This window comes from Coturnix japonica, chromosome 2 (genome assembly GCF_001577835.2).
Source record: "Coturnix japonica isolate 7356 chromosome 2, Coturnix japonica 2.1, whole genome shotgun sequence".
In the NCBI taxonomy this organism is placed as follows: Eukaryota; Metazoa; Chordata; class Aves; order Galliformes; family Phasianidae; genus Coturnix; species Coturnix japonica.
The window spans coordinates 842,216-868,917 of NC_029517.1; the positions used below are offsets into that span (position 1 = coordinate 842,216).

The window sequence follows — 26,702 nt, forward strand, 5'->3', positions numbered from 1 at the left end:
TTCCTTCCCTCCTTGCCTTCCTCTTCCTTTTCCTTCCTTCCTTCCTTCCTTCCTTCCTTCCTTCCTTCCTTCCTTCCTTCCTTCCAGCAAAAGGTAATGTGGTTCACCACAAATTCTAGTCAAGACAGTTAAGGTGCTACTATGCCATCTGGAAAGCCTTTTAACATCCATCCCAGTACAACAGTGCTTCCAATGCATGCTCTTCCTTCCAAAGGTGTTGAACAAGAGGAACAATCACAAACACTTTATAGCTGCACACAAGTTACCAGCACCATTAGGACAAAACTTGGCCCCAAGGCAAAACGAAGGAGGGTAAGTTTCAGTAATAGGATCTATTTGCTCAGTAGAAAGTGGACCTGACACTTGACTTTTACTGTATCACTAAGTCTAGTTGATGATAAAAAGTTGACAGATAGCCAAACTGACCTGTAGAGATCCCTTTGAATCTCAACCTATGAAGAGGAAGCAGCAGCAGAGAGGCTGATTTGCCATTTGCCATTCTCACTGTGCTGCTTGGTGGGGAGGAGGCAGAAGTGCTACAAATGAAAGACTGAAGATGAACCCAGAAATAAGGAAGAACAGGGAGAAGATGTTCTGGTTTTTGCTTCTTACCATCCTGCTCTATTTCTTTAATTGGCAATAAATGAAATTAATTATGTCATTATTGGAAGGACTTTTAAAGGCCATCTGGTCTCACTCTCTGCAGTGCACAGGGACACTCACACCTCCACCAGTGCTCGCAGCCCATCCCCTGACCATGGGTGTCTGATGGGGCAGCATCACCTCTCTGGGCCTTATTGTAAACTTCTTCCTGACAGCCAACTCACATCTCCCCTCCTTTAGTCTGAAATCATTTCTCCATGTCCTGTCACAACAGACCCTGCTACAGTTTCTTACAACTCCCCTTTACTTTTATGTTCCCCTAGCCAAACCTAATTTGTCAGTGATGGCACCTGGTAATTATCTTTTTCAGCGTATTTTCTCCCCCTGTTCTGCTGAAGACTTTCCAAGTTCTTGTTCTCAGTGCCACCTATTTTCTCACCTGTCAGTACTGGAGATGCTGAAGTAACGCCACGTATTCTGCAACACAGGGATTGTGATTCAGGAAAGCCAGTGATTTCTCATCAGGAAAAATCTAGGTGCATCAGATCCAGGTTCTGCAGCTCCCAGCTCACACATCTGTGCTTGCAGCATCCCAAAGAGGAACACAGCACTGCCTGCAAAAGCAGTATATAAACCAGCATTAACATACACGTGTACATGCAGCTTTTACTTCACTGCATTAGGCACAAAGCTCCCAAAAAGCAATGCTGTCATCTTGTTCCAGCTGTCAACAGGGATACAGAATATCTTAATATTCCTTTTCTTTTTTTCCTATCGTTTTTCTCCTGAGCAATTTTGGGATTAGCAAATTCCTTAGCAGTTTTGACCAGGTCAGAAGCCTATGATGTAGCTCTCTTCCCTCTTAGAGAAATACACTTCCTTTGAGGAGCAGACATTTACCAATATGCTGCTGTATAAATCGACTGTGTTGACACCAGTTGTGAAGCTAAGCACCTGAATGCCTTCTGGATGTAGCAAATTGGTTTTGTGAAATCAGTGTAAGCCAGTGGAGGCTTAGCAGCATGACAGCCCCTCTCATCTACCAGATCATGCACAGTCATGCAGCATTTCTCTCTGGAACATATGCATTGAAATGACACCTTCCAAGTGATCAAGTTATTAAAACTTTTCCACTTTCATTTTGGAATACTGTTCCCAGAATACAGGGGAAGACAGGGACACTGTATCATACCAAGCATTCTTTAACATGATGCATCATGTTTTAGGACAAATGAAATTGCAAGCTAATGAATGCATATCAGACTGCTTGTACTGAAAACATTAACAAAGTAGTCAGACCTTTTGCATGTCTTAGTGATTAAATGGACAGCAAATGACCTCCCCTGCTACCCTGAAGAGACATGCAAGTTATGTTTCACTGAAAGTCAATCTTCTTTTACCCAGATGTTTCCAAGCTATACTGATCACGGAAGAAATATAACAAGGAAAGAGGGAATTTTCAGACAAATTGTCAGCAAAAGAAACTTCAGATAGGTAACAAGGTTGGTTATTAGGAAAAAGTTCTCTGAATGAGTAGTCAGGCACTGGAATGGGTTTCCCAGGGAGGTGCTGGGGTCACCATCCCTGGAGGTGTTGAAGAAAAGGGTAGATGTGGTACTCAGGGTTATAGTTCAGTGGGCAGGATTGGTGGTAAGTGGTCAGTTGGACTGGATGATCTTAGAGGTCTTTTCCAGATTTAATGATTCTGTGAACTGGTTAACCCAGCTAACAGTGGCCAAATACTTAAAGAGTTTGTCCAGAATGCAAAATCACCATCCCTGGACACTGCTACACTGAGCAATCTAATTTAATCCTCAGAGTGCATGCCTTCTAAAGGTCCTCTCCAACCTAAAACAGGTCCCCAGGCTCAGAGTATGACTCAACACAATCCCTCCCATTAGTATATTGTAGTACTGCATATAACGTAGGTTCAACCTGAGAGGAAAGACTGAACTCATTGAATCACAGAATGGTTGGGTAGGAAGGAACCTCAGAGACCATCTGGCTCCAACTCCCGTGCTGTGGGTAGGGTTGCCAGCCCCTGAAGCAGACATCAGGTCTGGTTCCCAGGGAATTGATGAATGCTTCCACTTTAGTTGTTGCCAATAGGAGAGATGAAATATAAATGCAGCTGTATTTAACAAGAGTGTAATCTTACTAAAAGAAACAGACATGATTGAAAGTAGCATTCATACAGGAGCGATAGCTTGCACATAACTATGCTTCTCCCAGCAACTTAGGAGTTGGACTTGGTGTCCCTGCGGGTCCCCTCCAACTCAAGCCTTTCTGATCTAAAAAATAAAACAGAAACAAATCACAACAAAACAACCCCAAATCAGAAAGTCCTTCAGCTTCTCCCCCGAGCAGCTCTCGGGTTTTGCAAGCAGTTACCACGGCGCCTGCTGCAGGGCTGCGAGCTCGGCTCGCGTCCCACGGGGAGGAGTTCTGCCGCTGCCGAGGATCCGGCGGTGCGCAGGACGCGCTGCTCCAGGGCTGCATCGCCTGGCCGGGCTGCAATGGGGGATCGGTCAGACAGAGCTAAGGAGACCCCCCCCGAACAGACTGCGGGCTAAAAATGGACAACTCCTTCGTGGAAGAAGTGGCTGCATCTCTGGTGAGAGAATTTCTCAGTAGAAAGGTAATTTAGCCTTGATTTTCTGACTGGGATAAGCGGGAATAGGAGAAACGCCCGTTGTTGGAAGGCGAAGGGAGGGATGCTGGAAGGGGGGGCTGCTGGCAGCCTGGAAGCAGCCAGCCCTGAACGGCACCGAGCTGCAGGCCGTGGATCTGCACTACATCTCCCACAATGCCAGCCGGTTTCCGAACGTGGAAGGCGGCTTCCTGCCTGCCTGCCAAAATCTGATTCATTCCTTCACGCTCCTGCGATAAAAAAAGGCTCAAGCCAAGAAATGCTGTTTTAAGTTTTTTTTTTTTTTCTTTCTTTTTTCTTCCTTCATCACCTATCATCCTTGTTTTATGCACACGAATACTAAAAAAAAACCAAAAGGAAGTAGCGATAGAGAAGACAGATATCTCTAGGGCTCTGCAGGCAGCAGATTTGCTCAGTTGGGGAATGAGAACGACCACTGTGTTTGTCATAGAAACTGATGTTGTAAAGGAAATAATTGGGATGTGGGCACTGAGCAGAGGAAAAGAAACCTTCACGTTTCTGGGTGAAATTATCTCCTACTTTGTATTTAATGCAGAATCCAAAGGAAATGCTGCACATGTCATCCCCCCCAGCCCAGGAATGAGCTGCCTTGTACAGAACATAAGCAACAGTCGTGCTAAGAAGCACCCTGCCAACCTTGTTTCCCCTCACCTGTCCTGCATGTAGCTTCCAGAAGCCTGTTTTCAGTGTTGAAATGTTTGCCAACACAATTTCCAATGCAGAATGAATCGCTTGCCATTAAGTTCCAGTATTACCAGAACACAGTCCCACTGTATCTGACTGCAAAGATTTCTTAGATGAAATGCCTTCACGTTTCTGACTTAAATAAACGTAGCACTGATTAAAAGCATACAAGGAAAGGGAGTGTCCTGCTGGTAAAACTGACCACGCATCTTACCATACCTTGCATTTTGATGGCAGCACTGTCTCGTTCTCTGTCCTGTTGCAGGATGAGCCCAAACTAGTTGATGCCACGAGGATGCTGCTGGTTACCAACCTGGTCAGGTCACCCCGATAACAGAGCAGGATGAAAGTCTGAAAAACCTGCCAAAAAGTAGAATATACCAGAACTACTTTTACATCCCTGGGCTGAAGAAATGCAAAACTGTATCATTAAAGTGCAGGTTTTAAGGCTTAGCTTGTAATGACTCCCATTTTAATGCATGCAGAAGTCTCAGTTTGCATCCAACAAAGCCAGCAATAAAAGCTTTTGTTAGCTGTTGTCCTCCCATATACACACAGGTATCATGGAAGCCCACAGTGCTCATCCATTCCAACCCCCTGCTGTGTGCAGGGTCACCATCCAGCAGCCCAGGCTGCCCAGAGCCACATCCAGCCTGGCCTTGAATGGCTGCAGGGATGAGGCACCCACAGCCTCCTTGGGCAGCCCTTTACAGTGGAAGCACTGGGAATCTAGCATATCCAGACTGCAACTATCAGTAACCATAGAGAGTCATGGTAGGGATAGGTTGGTGTCTTAGAAGTGATTTAAAACCTTAATGATTCCACCTCTAAAATCTCCTTCTTGTCCTCAGGGTCTGAAGAAAACCATCAGCATCATGGACCAGGAGCTCCCACGCTCTGAGCTTAGCATCAATAACAGGAACGAGCTTCGAAACGTCTTGCATTTGCAGTCCCTGTACAAACAGAACAAGGTAAGGGATGAGATGGTTCTCCTCACAATCTGGTCTCAGATCCCATAGAACTGGGCCAAACAGACCAAGGCAGCAGTGTATGTGCACTACTGCAGAGAACTGGATATGCTTAGAGGTCTCCATGGTGAGACTGCATTACAGCTCACAGGGCTGAGCTGAGGACTGGCAGTGTGCCCTTATTACTAAATGAAGTTTCCAATAAACCAGGAGCACTTATTCACTTTAACACCTTTTACATCTAGATGATTCCATTTTGGAAATGGCTCTGCATTTCCATTTCAATTTACAACTTCATGTATGACCTGACAGACAGAACTGCACTCAGCATTTATCATTCCCTGAAACATAATGCAGGCCACAGTCTTTAATGTCAAAGACATCAATAGCTGGCTTCCAATAATTCTCAAATCCAGTTCTAACCATTCACAGTTTAAGGCAGGAACGTCCAGCCAGCACCCTGCAGGATGATGCAATTGACTCCAGCAACTTGTGTTTGATGAATACATCAATGTGCGTGCAAATTGTCAGCAAAGCTGTGAATTTCATCAAGTCCAACGGATTGAATCATTGCCAACTCCTGGAGTTCCTGGACTTCCTTCACAATCATACCTTATTACTTCATTTAACACAGCCACACCTTTAAGCTGACATCTCCTTCCTTGGAGGTGGACTCACTGTCCCTCGAGGTGTTCAAGAAGCATCCAGATGTTGTACTGAAGGACGTGGTTTAGTGGATATATTGGTGGTAGGTGGATGGTTGGATTGGATGATTTTGGAGGTCTCTTCCAACCCTGGTGATTCTGTGGTTCTGTAATTCCTTCCTATATTGTTTGTACAGCCTATCATTTATAACCACCAAGCTCTAAGGAACAGTTAACATGTTCAGCTACTGTACAGTGTAACAACCCCTTCTTAGACTGCAATGAGACTAAATGTTTCATCAGCAACCTAAACCTTTATTTTTCTTCTTGAACAGGCCAAGGAGAACCCTCTGAAAACACTCCTTGAAATCATTACTAATTATTTCCTTGAGCGCCGCGGGACCTCCAGGAGCACTACTTCAAATTCTGCTCTGTCAGCTTCTCAAAGTAGGAGCGCAGCATCCCATCCACCTGACCACTCAGATGAAGAACGTGCGTGTGGGAATGCCAGCCTGCCTCACGACAGCAAAACTCAAGCCTCCAGGTACTGCCTTATTCCTCTTTGCTCTGGCCAGTCTTCTTCCCATTATGCGAAATAGTGTTGAATGGTTTATATGGTGTGATTTTGGGGTGGTCTTGTATGGAGGTGGGAGCTGGACACAATGATCCTTAATCCTCTGGTTAGACATTAGGAGGAGGTTTTTCATCCAGAGGGTGGTGACGCACTGGAACAGGTTGCCCAAGGAGGCTGTGGATGCCCCATCCCTGCAGGCATTCAAGGCCAGGCTGGATGTGGCTCTGGGCAGCCTGGGCTGCTGGTTGTGACCCTGCACACAGCAGGGGATTGGAATGGATGAGCACTGTGGGCCTTTTCAACCCAGGCCGTGCTGTGATTCTATGATTCTTCTGGGTCCCTTCCAGCTTAAGATATTGTATAATTCTACATCATCCTCAGCAGCACCACCTTTGGTTTGTTATCTCAGTAACACAAAGTTCGCATTACTGCCATCTTCCTTCATAAATGCTCTTTTATGCTCCCAGGCCATTACAAAGACTTGTATGTTCTTCAGGGACTGAAAGATGGAATTCAAATGAACAAATCTGAGTGTTTGTGCCTGGTAAATTGTAAAACATTCAGTATAGCCTGATGAGAAACCAACCACCTGCACTCAAACTAGATACATCAATGCTTCAGAGTCTAAACCACGACCATTCAGCATTGCTGCAAACTGTGTAGGTTATTTCCATCATCAAAAGTACACGGGAACAGTATGCAGCCAAATCTTCCAATGCTATTTATTAGCACCTCAAGGCAGAGCAATAGCACCAGCTGTGCTTCAACAGAAAGCTTTTAAAATGGACACAGGACAGAAATTCACCTTCCCAGCTTTGACTCTCAGGGAATCCATCTAATTCTGTTCCTTGTTCTAAAAGGACTCACACTCAACCCTATCAAGTCCTCGCTCGGTGGGGAAAGAAGCGAGAACTGACACAACCAGCTGAGAACTGATAGCAGAACTGCAGGGCTTGGAAGGGACCTGTGGAGATCATCGAGTACAGCCGCCCCAAAGCAGGTTCCCTACAGGCAGATCCTGAATATGAGGCGACTCCCCACAGCTCTCTGGGCAGCCAGCTCCAGTGCTCCATCAATATGACAAATTTTCTCTATTTCTGGAACACCCCCCGCTCCAGTTTCTGCCTGTTGCCCCCTTCTCCTATTGCTTCCTAGCGAGGAAGCCCCTAATCCGTCTCTCTTATATAGAATAGCAGCGACACAAGCCCGTACCAACCCCTAACAAAATGGCGGAACCCCTCCGCCCCTCACGGCTACTGGCGGCCCGGTGTGCGCATGCGCATAGCCCTGCCCGTAGTGCTAGACTGGGAGTGACCAAAGAGAGCGCGCTGCTGCCGGGCCAGAGAGGCCTTCATTGCACCGGAAGTGATACGTTGAGTGGCCGCTCTGCTCTGTGCTGGCATGCACTCTATGGTTATAGTCCTCCAGTGGTTTCCTTCTGGGTTGGGAGGTGTTGGTGGTCATTGAGTTAATCACAGCCCCCCAAACTGACACCTTTTCCCCCAAAAGATACTTGCTTTATACACATGGGGGGAGGACATGACATGAATGTGAGGAAGGGATGCTGCCATCATGGCGTGTGGAGCTGGCGGTCATGAGGGGAGGCCTTCAACTGCACTGCCCCATCAGTGCGGCAAATGGAGACCAAAATGGAGACCAAAATGGCAAATGGAAGGGAAATTGGAAAGCGAAAAGGAAAGACATGCAGCTTTGGGGTGATTGAAATTGGATGTAGGATGAATTTCTTCACAGGGAGCCATTGCACTGGACTGCCTATAGAAGTGCCATTAGGATGTGGTTTGGTGGCAGCACTCAGTGGGTCGGGTTGATCACTGATGATCTTGAAGGTCTTTGTGAGATAAACGTTTCTCTGTTTCTATAAACACTGTGTGTATGAGCCTGGAAGCACTGAACATTGAAAGCTCCCAGCATTACTGGGAGCAAAAGCCTGTTCTGGTGTGCAGGTTTCTGTCTGAATCCTCTGTGACTTTGTCCCTGTTATTTACTACTTTATGCCTTTCTGGGCATGTCTTTTTAAAAATCTATATAATGATTCTGGAAGAGAAATAGCATGTCAGAAGCATGGCTCTGTGATCCCCCTACCTTATCCCCTCCGAACATGGAGAAATCAGGCCATGGTGAAGCAGCCAAAGCCTGAAAATAAAAATCAACCTTGTTCATTTTTGACAATGAAAGCAGGATTGAAGAGTGTAATTAGACAGATTTACTGGCTACTTATGTAAGAGTTCAGCTTCAATTCTTTCCTTTTACCTGACCTCAGGAATTTCTTTTTTAATGTCTACAGCTGTTAAAATGATACCTAATTGGTGCCCTTTGGCAATGACAAATGGTCCTAGGTATGGAGTAGCAGTCCTCAGATTTCATAATGCTCTCAGAGACCCATCCTATACCCTTCTGTTTAAATATGAAGAATGTCTTCACAGTGCAAGGCATAACTAACTACAAAAAACAAAACAAAACAGGACAAAAAAAAACCCCAAACAAACAAACAAAAATGCACAACAGTTTTAAGTGGTTAAGTGAGATGAATGTTTATGTGATACAAGATGCTTCAGCTCATGGAATTGCTTAGCTATGAAATATGATGAAGAAAAACATCCTAGAGTTATAAATACAAGTTAAAGGGCAGTTATTTTAAAAGAAGGCTAGCATTTTTAGGTTACCCAGGATATCATAGAAACACAGAGTCACAGAACCACCAAGGTTGGAAGAGACCTCCAAGATGATCCACTCCAACCATTCACCTACCACCAGTATTTCCCCATTAAACCTAATAACCCTTAGTACCACTTCTAAACGTTTCTTGAAGACCCTCAGGGACAGTGACTCCACCACCTGTCTGGGCATCCCATTCCAGTGCCTGACCACTCATTTGGAGAAGGAATTGTTCCTAATATCCAACCCGAACCTCTTCAAGCCATTCCCCCAAAGTGTGAAGGAAGTCAGTTTAGTCAAAGTTATGTGATAACAGAGGATGCTGTGGTTTGCATATTGTCATGAATTGTCATACACGACAATGATACTGAACTGATCTCTCGAAGATCTACCTAGAGATGTTAAAGTGAAAAGGGACTGTATTTGAGTGCCACTTCCAGGTAACAAGTGACTTAACCTGAAAGCAGTGCTTTAATTAGCCAGTTTTCATCGATTCATTGCTCATCATTTCACTGTTTTTAATATTGTTTCTATTACTTTATTGTAGACACGATGTTGAGAATCCACCTGATAAAATCCTTCAGTCCAGAAGACATCAACACAAAAGTGAAAAATGCCACACAGGGACAATGTGCAACAGCCACTTAACCTCTGATGGGGATAAGAAGTTAAAGGGCAGTCAAGAAGATTTAAAATCGGCTGTGATCTCAGAAGAGCTGCAGGCCATGGTGAAGGACAAGCAGAGGCCCAGGTCTGGTCTCATTGTCAGAGGAATGATGGCTGGACCAGGAGCAAGTTCTCCAGAGGTGATTTTCAACCCTTCCAAATCATAGAACCATAGAATCACCAAGGTCAGAAAAGACCTCCAAGACCTTCCAGTCCAACCATCCACTTACCATCAGCATTTCACCACTGAACCACGTCCCTTAGTACAACATCTAAATGTTTCTTGAACATGATAAAGTACTGGGCATGACCAGAGATTTTGAATATGACCTTCTGATCTGAAGTCATTTGCAAAGAATATTAACATTGCTTCTTCACACTAATCCATTACATTTGCAGTCTGAAAAGATGGGCTGAATTAGGGCAGTGGTTCTGGTTAGGTCAGAAATTCAAACTGTTTCAGAAACAGCTGCTGCACACAGATCTGTGACCTTTCATTACAGCATTTCATTATTAAGTGTTCTCCACTTTTGATATCTCATCTCTCTTGAGAGCTGAGATTTTCCATTTTCCTCAGGAAATTGCTTATTTACCTCAGAAGTGTCTCCAGCTCTTCAAGCAGGCACCTGATTTCCTCAGGTTTTCCTGAAACCCCACATTTAATCATTAGCTTTGGACTTGAAAAATTGGTTCAGTAAAACGATGTTTCTAAACTTGCTCAGACAGGATATACTGCATCAGCAGGTGATTTTTAAACACAAATAAAAAACTATTGGTTCTCTTTCTTTTTTGGTTCTTTCATGTTTCTTTCATAGAGACAGGAGCTTCCCCTGTTTCCAGTTAAGCTTATAAAATGAGAAATTGAAGTATTTTAAACATTTCATTTGGCTTATACTGAAGCATATATTAGCTTCAGTATAAAGCTAAATTATTTGCATTTTTCTAAAGAGTTTTGGTTCAGAAAAAAGGACTGGATACCTTTTAACAGCCAGTCCTGGCAATTAAATATTATAATATGTCTTGAGTACAACCCCAAAATAACATTTTTTGTGTTTTTTTGTTGATGTCCTCAGGTAAAAGAAAGTTCTTACAGTATATAGCATCCTTAGTACCATTCAGATATTATGTTAAAATATAGACCTGCTCCTATTTATTATCCAAAAGAGTTACCTAACTTACTCTTTAACCTGATCCCTAATGACAAAGAACTTGTTTGGTCGTGTAGCTACTTGATAGAGTTGTCTTGCTTTTGTTTTGCTTTCCACATTTATGCAAAGATAGTCAAATCTTAATGTATGGTTTTAATGGCATTTCTTTTCAGGATCTGCAGAAAAGGAGGTCAAAACGCTCCACCAGCATCAGTAGCGCAGCACCACTCAAGGGTGAAAAACACGAAGGAGATGACCTGAGTGCCCCAAAAGTTGATTCCCAAGAAAATAAAGGATCTTCAGCACAAGTAAACCCAGAGATTGCCTCGAGGACTTTGTCAGGTTCACATGTGAGTTCAGCTTCCGAAAAACTACGGAGCATCTCCAAAGATACGTGTGACTCTTTTATCAAACTGCTGTCTGAAAGAGGGAAGACCAAGATGGAGGAAAGAAAATCAGTGCCAGGCTTTTGTACAGACAGTGGTGAGAAAAGCCTTAAAGTCAGTGCCCCGCACAGACATTCAGGGACTGGAAGAGAGAAGAGAGAAAGGGCCCTCAAGAAAAGTGAGAGCTGGTTATCAGGCCACAGGTAAGAATATGTTTAAGAATATTGTACTAAGAAGTCAGAAGAAAATATGATGGAGGAATAAGAGATTGAGATTCTGTTTTTCTTGAGGGGAATCAAAGGGAAGAAGTGAAGATACTGAAAGGTAGAAGATTTTTCAGATTTAACTTGCTAATTTTGACCTCCCAAACCAGACAGGACTCTTTTCCTTGTCACTGGAGTGACCCCATAGCCACTGGTTTCTCTTTGCTGCGCTACTAGCTCAAACTCAGACCCTGAGGTGTGTAACAGGTTTGCTCCCACCTGCAGGGATCATCTCCATCTTAAGAAACAGTGCTAATTACCACTGCAGTACTGTGCTCTAATGCTGTTCAAAGTAGCTTGCAATAGATTCCTTCAGAGGACTTGGCTTCAACAAGAGCAGAAGAGGGAGCTATTTCCTAAGTGGAGTCCATTTAAATCGTTCGGTAAGCGAAACTGGGACAGCCCTGCCAGATGAATTCAAATGGTTTGAATTCATGCTGAGTTCTGGGCTCCTGAAACTCTCACTGGAATCAGCACTCCTGAAGTCAAGTGGAAGTAATAGAGAGTGGAAGTGGACTCCAAATAAACACCATTACAAAGTAAGGACTGGCTCTTACAAAGCTTCTCTCCATTTGGCTGAGTCCTGCGCTGTTTCAGAGCTGTTTGGGATTAGGTCAGCCTCAGCATTTTGAGACATCAACATATGCAACTTAAGAGCACATATTTATCTTGATCCAATTCCATTCTCAATTACTACTTCCTGATTCCAGTGACAGAAGCGCTAATCTAAGTGCTGAAAATCTATTTAGGTTTAAACCCAGCTTGTTCATTTACGGGCATCTGTAATTCCATCCCTGTTCCTCATAGATAAAGCCAGACAAACCTCATTTTTCCTTCCATTCTGCTCTCCTTTTTCATTCCTTTTGGTTGTTGTTGCACACAGGCTGAAGGCATCCCTTGTCTCCATAGGAAACAAACAAACCAACCAACAAAAAACCTAAAGCAAAGTGCTGCTGTCCTTCAAAAGTCAAGTTGAATGGGACTGAATGCATGCTTACAGAGTGGGCAGAAATGCCTAGTTGCAGAATACAGATCCCACAGTATTTTGACTCACACGTTTTTAAGGAAAGAAATGACGGGCATCAAACTGTGCTTCTTGTTCCATCAACACTCTGATTCTAGGCTGCTGCCTGAAGTGTGTGTGGGATGGGGCGGCAGTGTTGAGAGGCCAGATTTGGGACTTTGTATTTCAATCTTAAACTATTGACATGACTGTTTCTTTTTAGAATAAAATGAAAAAAATGCATTGAAGTCAGTTAGAGACTGATGATACAGATACATTCTCTGCTTATGTTTTGAACTGCTTTAGCTGGGAGCATCTGCTTTCAAATTCAGATATCTCTGAGGATGGTTTAGAAGGTCAGTGTTTAACTGCAGATATTACCTAATTGCTCTTAACTGGGATAAAATGCTGAGTTTTTGTATGAAAGCACGTTACCTTTTCAGATATACTCTGAACTTAATGCTGATGTCTGTGCAGACACATTGCCATTACACAGCGAGCACCACATGCCCTTAACTGTGCAGAGACTGATGTGAACAGAAAATTTGTTTACCTGCATTTGTTGTGTACCTCACAATATGTTTGAATCCGCCCCCCAGAGAAGGGAGAATAATAATTGCAAATAATTAAAAGCAAAGGCTCTGTTTTCTTCCTTGTTTTATAGAGGAGCAGAAGCTTTCGTGCTGTTGGGTATAGGTGGCAGCAAATATTCAGGCATCCTTTGCCGTAAGCAAACAGAAGCTAACGCGGTTTCTTGATTCATCCTGCTTTGATTATTGTATTGTTTGCAGAGCTGTTGGTAGGCACTGGGGATATTATTAAGGCAGTATTTCAATATTAGTTTCAAACTGATTTTCCTCAGGTGTCAGGTGTCTCACTTTTCATATTCTGAGGCTTTAGATTTTAATAGCTTAGGTGTAATGCTTCAGTGGCCATGGTGCGTTTCTGCATTTCTGTCTGTACTACAAAAATACAGGAATTAAATCTGCAGAGGTAATGGTTTGCTTTAGCGGAGAAGTAATTAACAGTGAATCAGATTGTGATGCTTGGTCGTGCAAGGGGAGAGTTTTATAAACTCATATACAGTGTGCAGAACTGTTGTTCAAAGGTAGAACCTCCTGTTGTAACGACTTAACAGATTGAAAATAATGTTTTGTTTCAGATCCACTTCAGTGAGGGATCTCAAACCCCATCCATCCTTTCAGGTGGTTTTGATGCCTTCTCAAAGCAGCGTTTCTTACTGCTCTCCAGTTCACTAAGTCCTTGTTCCTCTCTACAGTGTGAGCTGTGCATGAGTAGAATGTGGGTGACCCATCACTTTTTGTTTTTTGACTCTGAGGTTTGCATGGGACTAAAAAAATATATTTATTTAAATAAATACATAATGTAAATGAACAACACAAGGATCCAGCTGAAAAAATTCTGTACCTGTAGTTATGATTCTGATCTTACAAGTTCCATGGGAATCCGGGAATAGATGAAGTTGAAGGAACACGTTGAGATAGAAGGCAGCTAATGGAGTCTTTTCATCTGGACAGAACGTTGAATGGCTTTGAGGAATGATTCTCTGCCACCTCAAATATCCTCTGTTTAACGCTGAATCACCTCCATCAGGGAAATATGTATCACCAAACGGAGCACACAGAATAAAGAATGAGGATCTATGGTGGAATGGAATTTGTGGTCTTTGGGAACTGTGAAAAAAAGAATAGCTGTTGAATTTGACGCTTGGCCTTGGATTAGAATCATTCTGTTGCTTTTCCAGGAAAAGTCTGATGAATAATGAGTTCCTTGAGAAGGTTAAATGGTGGTAGAAGACTTCCCTGTGTTTCACAGCTTGAGCAAGCAAAATTTGTCAAGAACAACTACATAGTAGTAGAGAACAATTTTTTTGTCTCAGCCACAGATGTGCTACTTCTGTTGCTGATAGGACCTCTGAATCTGAAGTACACTTCTAGTTTTCCATTTTCCTTAGCTATACAAATGTAAGGCTTGCTGGTTATGTAAAAACCCTCCAGTTCTCAGCTAAACAGTTTCTAAGCAGATAGATATGGGCTGGCCAGCTGTGTTCTTACTGGGTACTACTGGCACCACCTTATGCTGAGTTAGAAGGGCAGATTCTATCAAAGACCTCTGTTTCACTTCTGGAAGTTAAGAACTGCATATTGAGATATCTGAACTCCTAGTTGTCTTGTATAAAGCAAACCATTCTCCTTTTCTCAGTGTAAAGGCAAATAGCATAGAAATTAAAATCAGATAAATGAAAGAAGAAAAAAAAATTGTGTGAACCTGGAATCAAAGACTCAGGATGAGTCCTGAAGTAAAGGACATGTGGTTAATTTCATAAAATTGTGGTAGAATTGTGGAATGGCTGAGGTTAGAGGAGACTTTAAAGGTCATTGAGCTCCCGTCCCCTTGCTGTGGGCTGGGTTATGAACCACTAGATCTGGCTGCTCTAACTTCATAGAAACAAAGAGGGAATGGCTGTCAGGCAAATAAATGAAACTACCTTACAGTAGGAGATTTCACTGTCCAGAACAAGAGATTTACAAAGCATTTTCAGGAGTAAGGAAGACAATTGATTCTCCACTCAACCTTTGGTTGTGGATGATCCCCTTCATTATCCAATTATTCTAATTGCTTCTGCTGTGCTCTCAGTTGCCTTGCCCCCAGTCTTGGCTGCAAACTGAATGTGACCTAGTGGTTTCCTTTGTAAAGTCTGCCAGTGCAGATGGATATTTCCGACAGCAGGGACTCTTTTATTACTGTGTGGCTTGGCCTCAAGATGCCTTTTCCAACCAGAAGCTAAGGATCTCAGATGTGCTTCATTTTGACCCCCAGAAGATCAAGTACCTGTGAGTCCAGAGCCAGGATTTCCCTTCCTGCAGTGGTCTCTCAACCAACTTTGCTTTAGGTGGGCAGTGTTCATTTGTTCCCAAAATATCATTCATTGTTTAGTAAAAAACCCTTTTTCTAGCAGCAATCTGCATGCTAACGCAAATAGAGTTAGTGAATTGCCATAGATACCAAGCTTTTAGTGGAACATTACTCATATTTCATAGAACTGTAGAAATTACAGATGGAAAAGGCCTTTCAAGGTCATTTGCTTCTGTGGCAGATTATTCATTACTATATGTATGATTTGATGTAATACTTTCTTCCAACACTTCGTCTAGTCCACTCTTAAAATGGCTCAAGTGACACCTCTCCTATGAGAATACATTTCAGTGTCTAGAAGCCTTAATCTAGGGAATTTTTACTTTATATTCCTCCAGGATTTGTTTTCCGCCCTGTTATCCAAATTGAAGTTGCTTTTCTGACTGGTGTTTCTGCTATTCCGTTAAAGTACTTCTAAATACTTCTAACCCTGCTTTTGTCTGCTTGCATTTTTATCTCTTCTGCTCTGAATGTTTTGCCATTGATTTTCTGTGAGGATTTAGGATTTAACACTGGTGTAACTGCTTTGAGCAGAGGGGTTGGACTAAGTGAGATCTGCAGGTGCTTTCAAACCTCAGCTATTTTCTGATTGCAGACTTATGACAGAAAGAAGAGAGCCAGAGCAGCCACCTTCTTTTAGGTAGATAAAGAGTACTAACCAATATTCCAGTTTAATTTGTATTTTTAAAATTAAATGGAAATTCCAACTCAAGAAATCTAGTTCCAACAAAGTTACTTGCTTCACATCCTTTACCCAATAGTTGTGACTGGCTCCAGTCTTTCCTGCTGGCTTTTTTCTTCTCCCCACTGTAAACTTCCAGGTCAGGGTATAGAGTACCCTGAGGATAACTGGTCTGACTATTAAAGGCAGATGTAAAAAAGGCATTGAGAACCTTAGCCTTTTCCTTATCTTTGATGGTTGTCGTTCTCTGCCTTGTCTTGTAAAGGATGGAGATTCTCCTTGGACCTCCTCTTACTTTGAATGGAGGGACTGCCTCCCAGGGGACCCTTTCTATCAGCATCATGAACAGGTCAAAGTTTTGGTGTAAAAATGGCTTTTCTTGGCATAATTAATAGTTTTAATTCTGTTTGTTTGCCCAGTGGGCTGTAATACTTCATTGCTACTCATATAATTGGAGAACTGGATGAGGTTGCTTTGTCTAAAATGGCATCTGGCATTTTGTTAAGTGATTGAGTTTTGGTCCTATGAGGTTCCTAAAAGTGCTCATTGCCCTGAGAGCCAGTTCTATGAAATGAGGACTGAGTTCGAGTCACTGTGCTTTTATAAGCTAGAGGAGTCATCCAATACCAACTGGTTTGGTGTGGCTTTTTGTGTATTACCAGCATGCTCGGGGACGTATGATGTGTATGAGCAATGTCTGAGGAATTAATTTCTCCCACTATAAGAGGAAGAGGATGTAATGGTGTAATGGACCATGGGCAGTGGTGACACTTCTAGGAAATGCAGGCTTAATTCAGTATTTCAGATAAAAGAACGGGAAGGAATGCAGAGCTGGAGCAGTGTAATAGCAAATCACCTTTGCATGTTTCCTTCCATTTTGTCTGTGATCTGTGCATAGCATTGCCCTTAAGCCACACAAAGAAGGACATGGCGTCATCACAAGCCTTTGTCAGTACTTTAGTGTTGCTGTGTAGCCAGGAAGCTCAGTGAGAGCTGTGTGGTTGGCACCTACGATGAGAGATGGAGCACAGCCCTCCTTGGGATGTGCTTTACCAACACTGGGGAATGTCTGATCCTTGCAACTGCCAATCAGGAGAACCACTGTCAAAAAACAAAAATGGGGTCATATTTAGGGGCAGTGGGTTTAATTAGCCCATATACAAAGATGGAGACAGAGAAACTGCAGTTGTCAAACTACTCAGCAATGAAAACCTTCAAGAATCTGGAGTTGCATAACACTTCTTATAACATAATGCTTGGACAGGAAAAAAGAGCCTAAAATAAAAGTAATGAACTATTGTGATTCTTGTTTTGTGCCAATGGATTTATGGCATCAGAACCTCCGACATAACATCTGTGTGTACTGCCATTTGCCCTTTTAGTATTTTTCCAGCACTCCATGGGAAGAGGCGCTGTGCAATTACTGGAAATGGCAAATGGCTTCTTGTATCTTTTTTGTTTTGTTTGGTTTTATTTAATTTTTGGAAAGGACGTCAAATTGGAAGTGTCCGGCCTGTGCCTAAAATGCATTCAGTCATTGAGAAGTTGCCTGGCTCGTATGTATATACCAGGGCTTTAGATCTTCCCAGATTTAAACCAAGAGCAAACAGTGTGCATCCCCTTTTAATGGGCAGAATGTCACAATACTGGAAGAAGCACAAGAAGTTTCCTCCTCCTTAAAAACAACCCTTTGATTGCAAGGAGCTGAAGGAATTTGTTTTCACCTCTGCGTTGCTTCCCTAATATTGCTGTAATGGGACAGTGCACGTGTTTGCCAGTAGGCTGTTCTCTATGTTTGAGTTTTCATGGCAAAATAAGTTATAGGTTCTAGCCCACCATTCAGTGTAAGCTGTTGTCTTCTTCCAGTTGCCGTCTGACATCAGCTTTCAGGAAGAGAATTTATTTTGCTAAAGTCTGTCAGTTTACTCTTAAAAACTGAAAGTTTCTAACATGAAATGGAAGGTCAGGAATTTTCCACATCTTTAAAAATAAATGGCCTGAAAGTTGAAGGCCAAAACCAGAAGGAGTTTCTACTTCATTGGGCAAACAAAATGGGATGTGATACTCACCTCCAGTGATGTGAATTAATAGAGTGTTGAGCACTGGGAGCCCATCTCTGTGCTTTATGTCCCGTTTCCTTGCTGATGCCTTGGATCATCTGTATTTGAAGGAGTTTTAGCCCTCTTGTTTTACTGACAAATGTTTATTTTGCTGGTGTTTGAATTGGGGGTTATAGTGTTAAAATGTGGTGTTGTGTGCTTTTGTAATGCAGTGTGGGGGTGCCATACCGAGAAATCCTTGATGGCTGTGTGAATGACCAAGCTACACTTTCATTATACTTCTTTCTCTATACTTTTATTCAAGTACAGTGCACAGGACAGGATAACTGTGACTTCCAGGCGTCCTTCTGGCACTGAAAATTACTATGCAGAAAAGGCACATGTCCAGTAGAAAAAGCTGTTTTCATCGAGTGGTGAAAATAAGTTTTCCCAACACAGTAGCCTTAAAGCTACCGATGACCACTGTTTTTATTTTAAGCCAGTTTGTTTCTTTACCTATATATACAGTAATGTAAATAGGAAGCAGTGGAATGCACATGCATTATTGTGAAGATAACTGCTTTTTCTGCATGTTCAGCTCTTCTATGTAAATTGTTTTCTGCAATACCCAAAAATCGGTTAGGAATGTTCAAATATTTAGAGAAAGTACTGTATAGGATGTTTATAATGAAACATATTTTCTTCCTGTCCCATTTATCTGCCATGACAGATGACTTCCCCCTTCCTAAGTATTCTAACTGTTCTATTTTACATGTATGATAAATTTTCCTGGAGCTGTAACCATCTGTTGAAATGGAAATTGCAATAAATGTCCCGACAGTGTTCTGAGAAACCTTAAGGAGAGAACTTTTGAATATCCTCCATCTGCAAAAATACCCCACTTAACCAGAAAACACCCGACATCAATCTTTGATGTCAGCGCTTTCCTCAGCCTGATAGGAATTTCCTTCTGCCTTGAGAAATCAAAGCACTTTGCATCCAGGGCATGGTTCTTCCGGGAACGGGTGTATAACCAATGTCTTTTATACTCACCAGAAAGCAGTAGTGTTACCAGAAATGGTCCTGGGTGAGCTATTGTGCCATAGTCAGCCTTATTTTCATTTACACATTTTTTGGATGAAAAACTACTGAGAAATACTTGGGACAAAAATCAAGTAAGAATGCTACCTTAATGTCATCAATTCTATATATGCTTAAACATGGGCATATAGTGCAGTTTGGGACTCTAAGATACCCAAGATATCTAATGATGCTGGCAGGTGTGGTCGACTCCCTAGAGAAAACCCAAGTCCTGCTGAAGCAGTGGTTGAGGCCAGGTAGGATGCGGTACCTAAGGGACTTCATGTAAATCCAGATGCCTGAGTTCCTAGAAGTTGGCACATACACTTAGTTGTCTGAAAGGACTTTTAAGCTCTTGGTTTGAGCCTCCTGAGTGCTGACTCAGTCATGAATCAATTATCATGGGAATGTTGACACCCAAGTATGCAGGCAACTAAATTTAGGTGTCTTAATCTGCAAATTGAATCCTGCACCCTTTGTCATGCTGTGACAGTCAGTCAGATCTAAACATTGTCTGTTTCAAACACCTAATGGGTATTAACATGATGTCTTCCTATTAACTGCTTAATGCGCCAGGGTTTAAGTTAGGAGAAAGACGTATGAGTTGATTACAACTCTTTTGAACTGACAGGATAATTATAGCAACACCTAGGCTGGTTTGCTTCAGCTAGTGCTGTGAAAGTCATCCTCTCAGGTTAATCAGACTTAATCTTTTCCATGTATGAAGTGGGAAATCTGTGCTTTCAGGAGCTTGGTACATTGATGGAGACCATTGAAATGATAGAGAGTTGAGGGATGTGTATGTAAGGATATGCAGGAGAAGCAAGGGCACTAAAATGTAAATCCTGTCCTTGTATTTGTGATTGCCAGACAACATCAGCACTTATTTTCAACACCCATGTCCACACTGTCTAAATTCATATTTAAATCTTGAGCTTTCTGTATAGTGAAGTGCAGTAACATAGAAATGGAGACTAGGAACTTTTTTGATAACTCACAGGCTTCCTTGCTAATGATGCTGAAGTAGTGGGAATGGTGTTCCTAAAGGAAAAGGATAATTAACCACACCTTACTTGGCCTCCTTTTATATTGAATTCTGTAGTTAAATCTGTGCTGCAAAGTGAAATACATCCAGGGACTGTTATCTGGCTTTGACTCTTCTTGCTGAATCCTGGTTGTGTTTGTATTATGTAGCATTTGACTTTAGATCTGTTCTTGGTCTCCTGTTGTGGCTGTAAAATATAGTTTTGTTTCCTGTTTGTGAGCTGGTTTGTTTCATTGGAGAGAAGGGATGAAATGGGCTCTGAAATAATGTCAGTTTGTTGATGCACACCCAGGGGGGATGCTTTTGTAAAGTGAAAACAAGGGGCAGTGTGTGGGGTGATGGCACGGTGGGGTGTTTGAGGGCATGAAGCCTCCTGGGGTGGTTTTGGTAGAGCAAAGAAGGAGCCATTCCTGCTATAAAATGGCAGACAGTAGTTTGCAAACTCAGACAAAACAAGAACGTGGATTCTGTTTGAGTCTTAAGTGCAGTTCAGTGGCATCAGTACTTGTCTGGAAAATGGTTTATTTGCAAATTTAGTGTCATTGAGACCACTCCTCTGACCAGGAGAGGTGAAAATAACAGCAAGTGACAGAAAGAAGTCTGCGTTGGAATCCAGTATTAGCAAACAGCATTATTTGTCCAGTGGGAATTCAGTACAAATAGAGCTGTATGTATTTGTTCTTGGTTCTCTTATCTATGCTTGCCTGTTGGACATCTTATTTTCACCTCTGATCCTTAGTAATGTGGCGCTTGTTGTTTGTATTCTATATTTTCTTAGTTGTGGCTGTGCACATTTCATCCTTTTAAACACGTATATGCACAGAAAGAGAGGTGTTTATTTCCATATCAAAGCCTGTCAATGAGAATGGTGCCAAAAAAGATTTTAAACTGGAAGAATCTTGTGTGTAGTATGTGTATGCGTATGTGTATGCGTTCTGTTTTCATTCATATTTCACATACTAAAAAAGGAAATTAAGTTAATGGAAATTATGTGATATGACAGCAGTTGTTGCTATAAAAATATCTTGCACACAAAGGATGTTGCTGAGGAAATTATCCCATACTATTTCTGAATGGTCTGTCAGTGCAATACCATTTTTTCCAAAGCAGAGGCCAGTGGTGCAGCGCTGCTCCTTTGGAAAAAAAAACCAAAAACACTCATCTTTTTACAACAATTATTTGAAACTTTTCCTGAGTTCTGAATTCATTTTGGTATGAATTCTACAGGAAGAGGAAACCCATCTCACCTGTCAAAATGTAACTTTCTATTTAACTTCTTCTTTCACAGCCAAGCTTAACTGCTTAGTCCTTTCAGTATTTCTGTTTGTGATTTTTTAACCTGTTGTTTACGTAATAGAGAGATCACAAGAGCATTTCATGGAATCATAGAATTGTAGAATCGCCAGGTCTGGAAAAGACCTCCAAGATCATCTGCCCAACTGTCCACCTACCACCAAGATTTCCCACTAAACCACGTCCCTTTAGAGCAACTGTTGCCTATGGATGGATGAAAAATTACCCTGGGAGAGGAATATAACACTGATTCTCACTTACATGTTTTGGATATTTAGAGTAGTTTAATAACCAGTTTCAACCTCATCCTGATCCCCATCAGGGATATTAACTTATGACATAATCTTTTGAGCTCAGTTAGTCCCATGTAATTGAATGCCCTCACAAAATTCAGGCTGTACATTTGTTGATAAGCAGGCAAGGTCTGAATTCTACTGAAATAATGTAGATAAAATTAAGTCAGTGTTGAAGCAGGACTGAAATCCTGAATCCTTTGCATTGTGCTGCTCTTTGCCATCTGCCTTTCCAGATGAACTCCTCAAGTTCAACTCTCTTCCAGTCAAAAGATTTTTGTTCTAACACTGTTTATTTGGACAAAAATATTGATAAACCTGAGATTCTATACAGAATGCATTAATTAGAACCTAAGATAAATGACATTGAATAATTTTATATATTTTTATTTCTGTGTGATTCTACCACACATTTCTTTCTCATTTATTCAAGAAATGTTTCTCATTAAAGTGAGCATTCACTTATTTGTTTCTTGATGATTTTGACGTAGGAAGTCTCCAACATCCACTTGGAATAAAGAAGACCAGATGAAAGATGCCCTAGAACTAGGTAAGTTTGTTCAGAGTCAGTTTGGCTTTCACCAACTTTAGAATGAATGGCTTTAACCATTCTTTAGAATGATTAGTTGAGGCTTAGTTGATTTAGAGTAATTGCATCTGCTATTCTTTGGTGAGACTGTGTGAAGAAGCTATTAAGAAATAATTCAAGAAAAGGTGGCTTATCATAGGATTATAGAATGGTTTGGGTTGGAAGGGACTGTAGAGAACGTCATGTTCCAACCTCACTGCTGTGGTGACAACCAGACAAGGTTGGTCAAAGCCCCATCCAGCCTGGCCTTATTTATTTTCTGACCAGGTCTATAATTTCCGCTACTGGGGGAGCAGACATGACTTTTTTTATCTCCAACTCATTCTATGTTTTTTCTTTACTTTCAGTTGATGTTGAGGATAAAGTAACAACTGGAGAAGTCAGTAGGAACCTGAATCTTTCAACACTGCATATGCTTCAAGAAGCATCAAAGGCAATTGATATTTCTCTTGCAAAAGTAAGGCTATGATGGTATATAGAAAAGGAAGTGTGAAATTATCATTTCTGTTCAGTTAGAGCAGCAATGGATTGTTCTGTGTTATCTGCTTGTTTGTGGTTTAACTCTTGCTGTACATACTCTTGAATATAGTCCTTGTTTGGTATTTACATGTAAAGGTAATATAGGGATGCCCAACCAGAATTCAGAAAATACCAGAAGAGCATGTGGGAATTTATCAGCCACTTGAACCACAGATAAGGGCTTTAACTGAAGGAGCACATATTATTTTATTAATGGCTTGTCTACCTGTTCTCATATTGACTGGTTCACCACTGCATCTCCTTTGCTCACCTTCCTTGCTTTAAGCAGAGATGTGAATATTAAGTACTTTTAATTTTCCTTCCCATTCAGACAAAAAAAACCCAAGCAAACCACAAAACATTAAAAAAGCCCCAGAGAAAAGATAATGAAGATTTCTTCCAGCTTCATTTCTCTGTCAGAGACATATTGAAGTGATGGTGCAAACTGTAAGCAGTCAGCCCTTATTTGCTCAGCCTTAGACTGAAAACAATTCTTCAGCTTAGTTATTCCTTAGTAGCAGAGTCTGCGGTCACTCAGGGCCAAGATCTGAATTTGAATTTTGCCAGCAGACACAGATAAATCTTTGCACAACATGTGTCTTATACCAGCAACTTTGACAGGCAGAATAGGCTTCTGCCTGTTCTGTGTGCTGTGTCCAGCAGGGTTCTCTTCTGACTGCTGTCAGCCACGAGTAGCCATCGCCCTTCTGCTATAGCTTTGAGGCACTATTTTGTAATGCTTCCATGGGAAACTGCCCCAGCCAATCTGCCTAGCCAGTTTCCTAGTGCTGAGCAATACACAGCATTATGAGTTGAAGTAATATTGCAGGAAAAGGAAAAAATTGCTCCATTTCATTTGGGTGTTGCTATTTACAGTAAGTATAAAAGAGAAAAGGGTGGCTATAGTGAGTTAGTCATTACCCTGCCACGCTCTGCCTTTCTTTCTACAAATGACTGCTAGAAAACATTAGTGTATATATATATAAATATATGTATTTAAATAAAACAGCCTTTCTTTTTCTTTTTTAATAGGAATTAAAAAATCTTCTGTTTGGCTCCAGTCTTTGTTGCTTCAGTGAAGAATGGAAAATACAGAGTTTTACATTTAGTAACATACCTCAGTTAAAATATGGCATTGTACAAAAAAAGGTACTGTAAATGGGCTTCTTAAAAAAAAAGAGCTTTGCTTTTTACATGAAGTTAACAGAGGTTGTGTGTTTTAGCAGTGAAAAAATAAGTCTTCTAGAGAGTCTTTGCTTTCTTTACTGTCACTGCTTTCCACTGAATGATGTTACCTTGTCAAGTCTGCTAGGAGATTTGAGATGGAAGGAATCTACTGAAGATTATAGAGTCATGGAATGGCTTAGGTTGGAAGGAACCTTAATTATCATCTACTTCCAACCCTTCTGATGTGATCTGGTTGCCAGCCACCAGCTCAGGTGTGCAGGGCCCCATCCATCCTGGCCTAAGCATCTCCAGGGATGGGACATCCATGGCACTATGTCTCTGGGCAGCAGTGCCAGTGCCATACCACACTCAGAGTAAATAATTTTCCCCTCACATGACAGCTAAATCTCCCCTCTTTTAGTTAAAATCCATTCCCCCTTGTCCTGTCATGCTCAGACCATATAACAAGTCTATCCATTTCCAGCTTATAAACTCCCTTTCAAGCACTGGAAGGCTGCACTGAGGTTTTCCCAGAGCCTCCTTTTCTACAGGCTGAATGATCTCAAATCCGTCAACCTTTCTTCACATGAGAGAGGTGCATCATCCTCTGAGCATCATCTGAACCTGCTCCTACTGCTGGGGGCCCCAGGGCTGGACACAGTGCTGCAGAGGGGCCTCATGAGGGCAGAGCAGAGAGGGATAAATTAATAAAACCTAGAGGGAAAAAAAGAGATATTACACGTTATGTTAAACTCCAAAAGGAGCCATGACAGTAATGTTGCTATTCGCTAGCCCATAGTAAATGTTACTTTGCTTTTTCCAGACCCTGCAGATAGGGAAAGGACATTTTATCACTTCTTGTTACTCACTGGTCATTCAATACCCTTCCAACCATAACCGTTCTCTCACTCAAGGAAATCAGGGGTGGTGCAACACTGTCTACCTGCTGTCTAGTTAAAGCATAGAAATGAGTCTTGGTCATTCAGTGGAATCAGATGGGCTGGATAGGTGGGAATTAGTGAGGAGAAGGAAATACAGTGCTACACCATCCCACGGTCTTTCACAGCAGCCATTAATCTGTTTTCCACTACGCTTAATGCTAATATGATATTTGTTGGTATTTCCATATGTGATATTTCCAACATTAATGATTTGAAGATTCGAGTTTCCTTTATTTTTTCTTTTCTGCAGTGGAATAACTCCCCAATGGAGAGAGATATACATAAATCTGGAATCTTTCTTTAATGATAAAAGTGGGAATTCGAAGAGAGGAATGGTGGTCAGAGGAGTTTAAAGGGCAAGGCTAAATTCTGTCCTTCAGAAAAGTCAAGTTTGTTTTTTCTCTTGAAATGAAGGTAGTTTTTGGCTCATAGGGATTGGAGCATCTTTGGTTTGTTTGCATGAGCATGGAGCAGGCTTAAAAAAGCAACATAGTACTTTCCTTTCATTAGAATCATAGAATCACCAAGGTTGGAAAAGACCTACAAGATCATCCAGTCCACCTGTCCACCTGTCACCAGTAGTTCTCACTAAAATATTCTCTTTGACATTATATTCACTTTGATATTATAGAATCATATAGAGTCACGAAATCATTAAGGTTGTAAAAGACGTCTAAGACCATCTAGTTCAACCATCCACCTATCACCCATACTGCCCACTGATCTGTGCTAGTGTGGCAAGTTCTAGGTATTCTCAAGAAAAATAGATGTGAAGCACACTACCAGTCAGTAAGTCTGATTTTCAATGGCTTGCAAAAGACAGCAACAGGGAGCATTGCAAACTCATGGATGGAAAAGAGAGATGAAAGGATGGATGAAGCCTGAATGGAATCACGTGGCTTGCAAAGTAGTTTTCTCCAGCGTCAAACAGTGCAAGGTGTTTTGTTCACAGAGTGTCCCATTGTTTCCCTCAGGGTGGCCCATGTGGAGTACTGGCAGCAGTTCAAGCTTGTGTTCTACAGCAGCTTATCTTTGGAGACAGTAACAGGAATAAGGATGCTCGGTAAGTCAGCAACTGGGAGAAGTAATTTCCATACAGAAGTGTAAGAAGATTTTCTGTGTTGCAGCCCCTCAGGAACCTTTTGGAGTTTGGACTTAACTAAGCTTTTCTTTGTCTTTGAGAGAAAAAGAGTATGAATTTTGTATTTAGTTTTCTTTTAAGTGTCGTGGTGTCATTGAACAAGACTCCATGGGGATATAATTTTAAAGCAAATGCAATCAGGACTTGGAAGACCATGAGATTCATGCAATTTTTATCACTAAGAATCTCAAGAAGGGTGGAATTTGAAAGTTAGAGCTCTCTATTATTTTTTCTTCTTGCTGTTTGATCTTTCATATCTAACCCCCTTAATAGAATTTAACCCCCTTAATAGAATTTAACTTCTGTGTGTGTTTCTACTTTATAGAAATAGTTTTATGTGCTGCTAGTATTGAGGAAAATTGCTCAATCGATAGAATCAATGCACTTGTACAGGTACAGAGCTCATTCATGCTGGAAAACGATGTCCAAAACAATTTACTTTTTGCATTTTTTGTTTTCAACAAGAAATGTAGTCCATTATAAAAAGAAAAACCTTTCCAGTGCTCTGTAGGCCCTCGATATGAATTAGTTTGGGCTGCTTTCATTGATAATGGAAAGAAATGGATGCATTTGTCATCATCTCTCTACAGCACATGGGATGGGAGGTGATAATTAATGAAAGCTTTATTGGGGCCTGAGGGGTCTGTGCAGGTGCCCAGACCCAGGAATGGTTGTGGGCAGGCAGACTTG

The 26,702-nt window shown here is 41.7% G+C and overlaps 1 protein-coding gene across 4 annotated transcripts in view; it reads left to right on the forward strand.

Annotated features, from left to right (window-relative positions):
* The first annotated feature begins 3,020 nt into the window (after positions 1-3,020).
* MINDY4 (MINDY lysine 48 deubiquitinase 4) overlaps positions 3,021-26,702 on the forward strand; it is a 65,647-nt gene continuing 41,965 nt past the window's right edge. For 2 of the 4 annotated variants that reach the window (XR_001552871.2, XM_015852705.2), the window contains exons 1-9: positions 3,022-3,241; positions 4,810-4,929; positions 5,906-6,114; positions 9,368-9,626; positions 10,808-11,223; positions 22,147-22,205; positions 22,592-22,701; positions 23,796-23,912; positions 25,846-25,934. Coding sequence is in view for 3 of the 4 variants with exons in the window: in XM_015852705.2 (XP_015708191.1) it covers positions 3,179-3,241; positions 4,810-4,929; positions 5,906-6,114; positions 9,368-9,626; positions 10,808-11,223; positions 22,147-22,205; positions 22,592-22,701; positions 23,796-23,912; positions 25,846-25,934 (1,442 nt within the window). In the remaining variant the exon portion in view is untranslated. Of the gene's footprint in view, positions 3,242-4,809; positions 4,930-5,905; positions 6,115-9,367; positions 9,627-10,807; positions 11,224-22,146; positions 22,206-22,591; positions 22,702-23,795; positions 23,913-25,845; positions 25,935-26,702 lie in introns of all 4 variants that reach the window. The other 2 variants (XM_015852707.2, XM_015852706.2) reach the window with 2 other exon arrangements.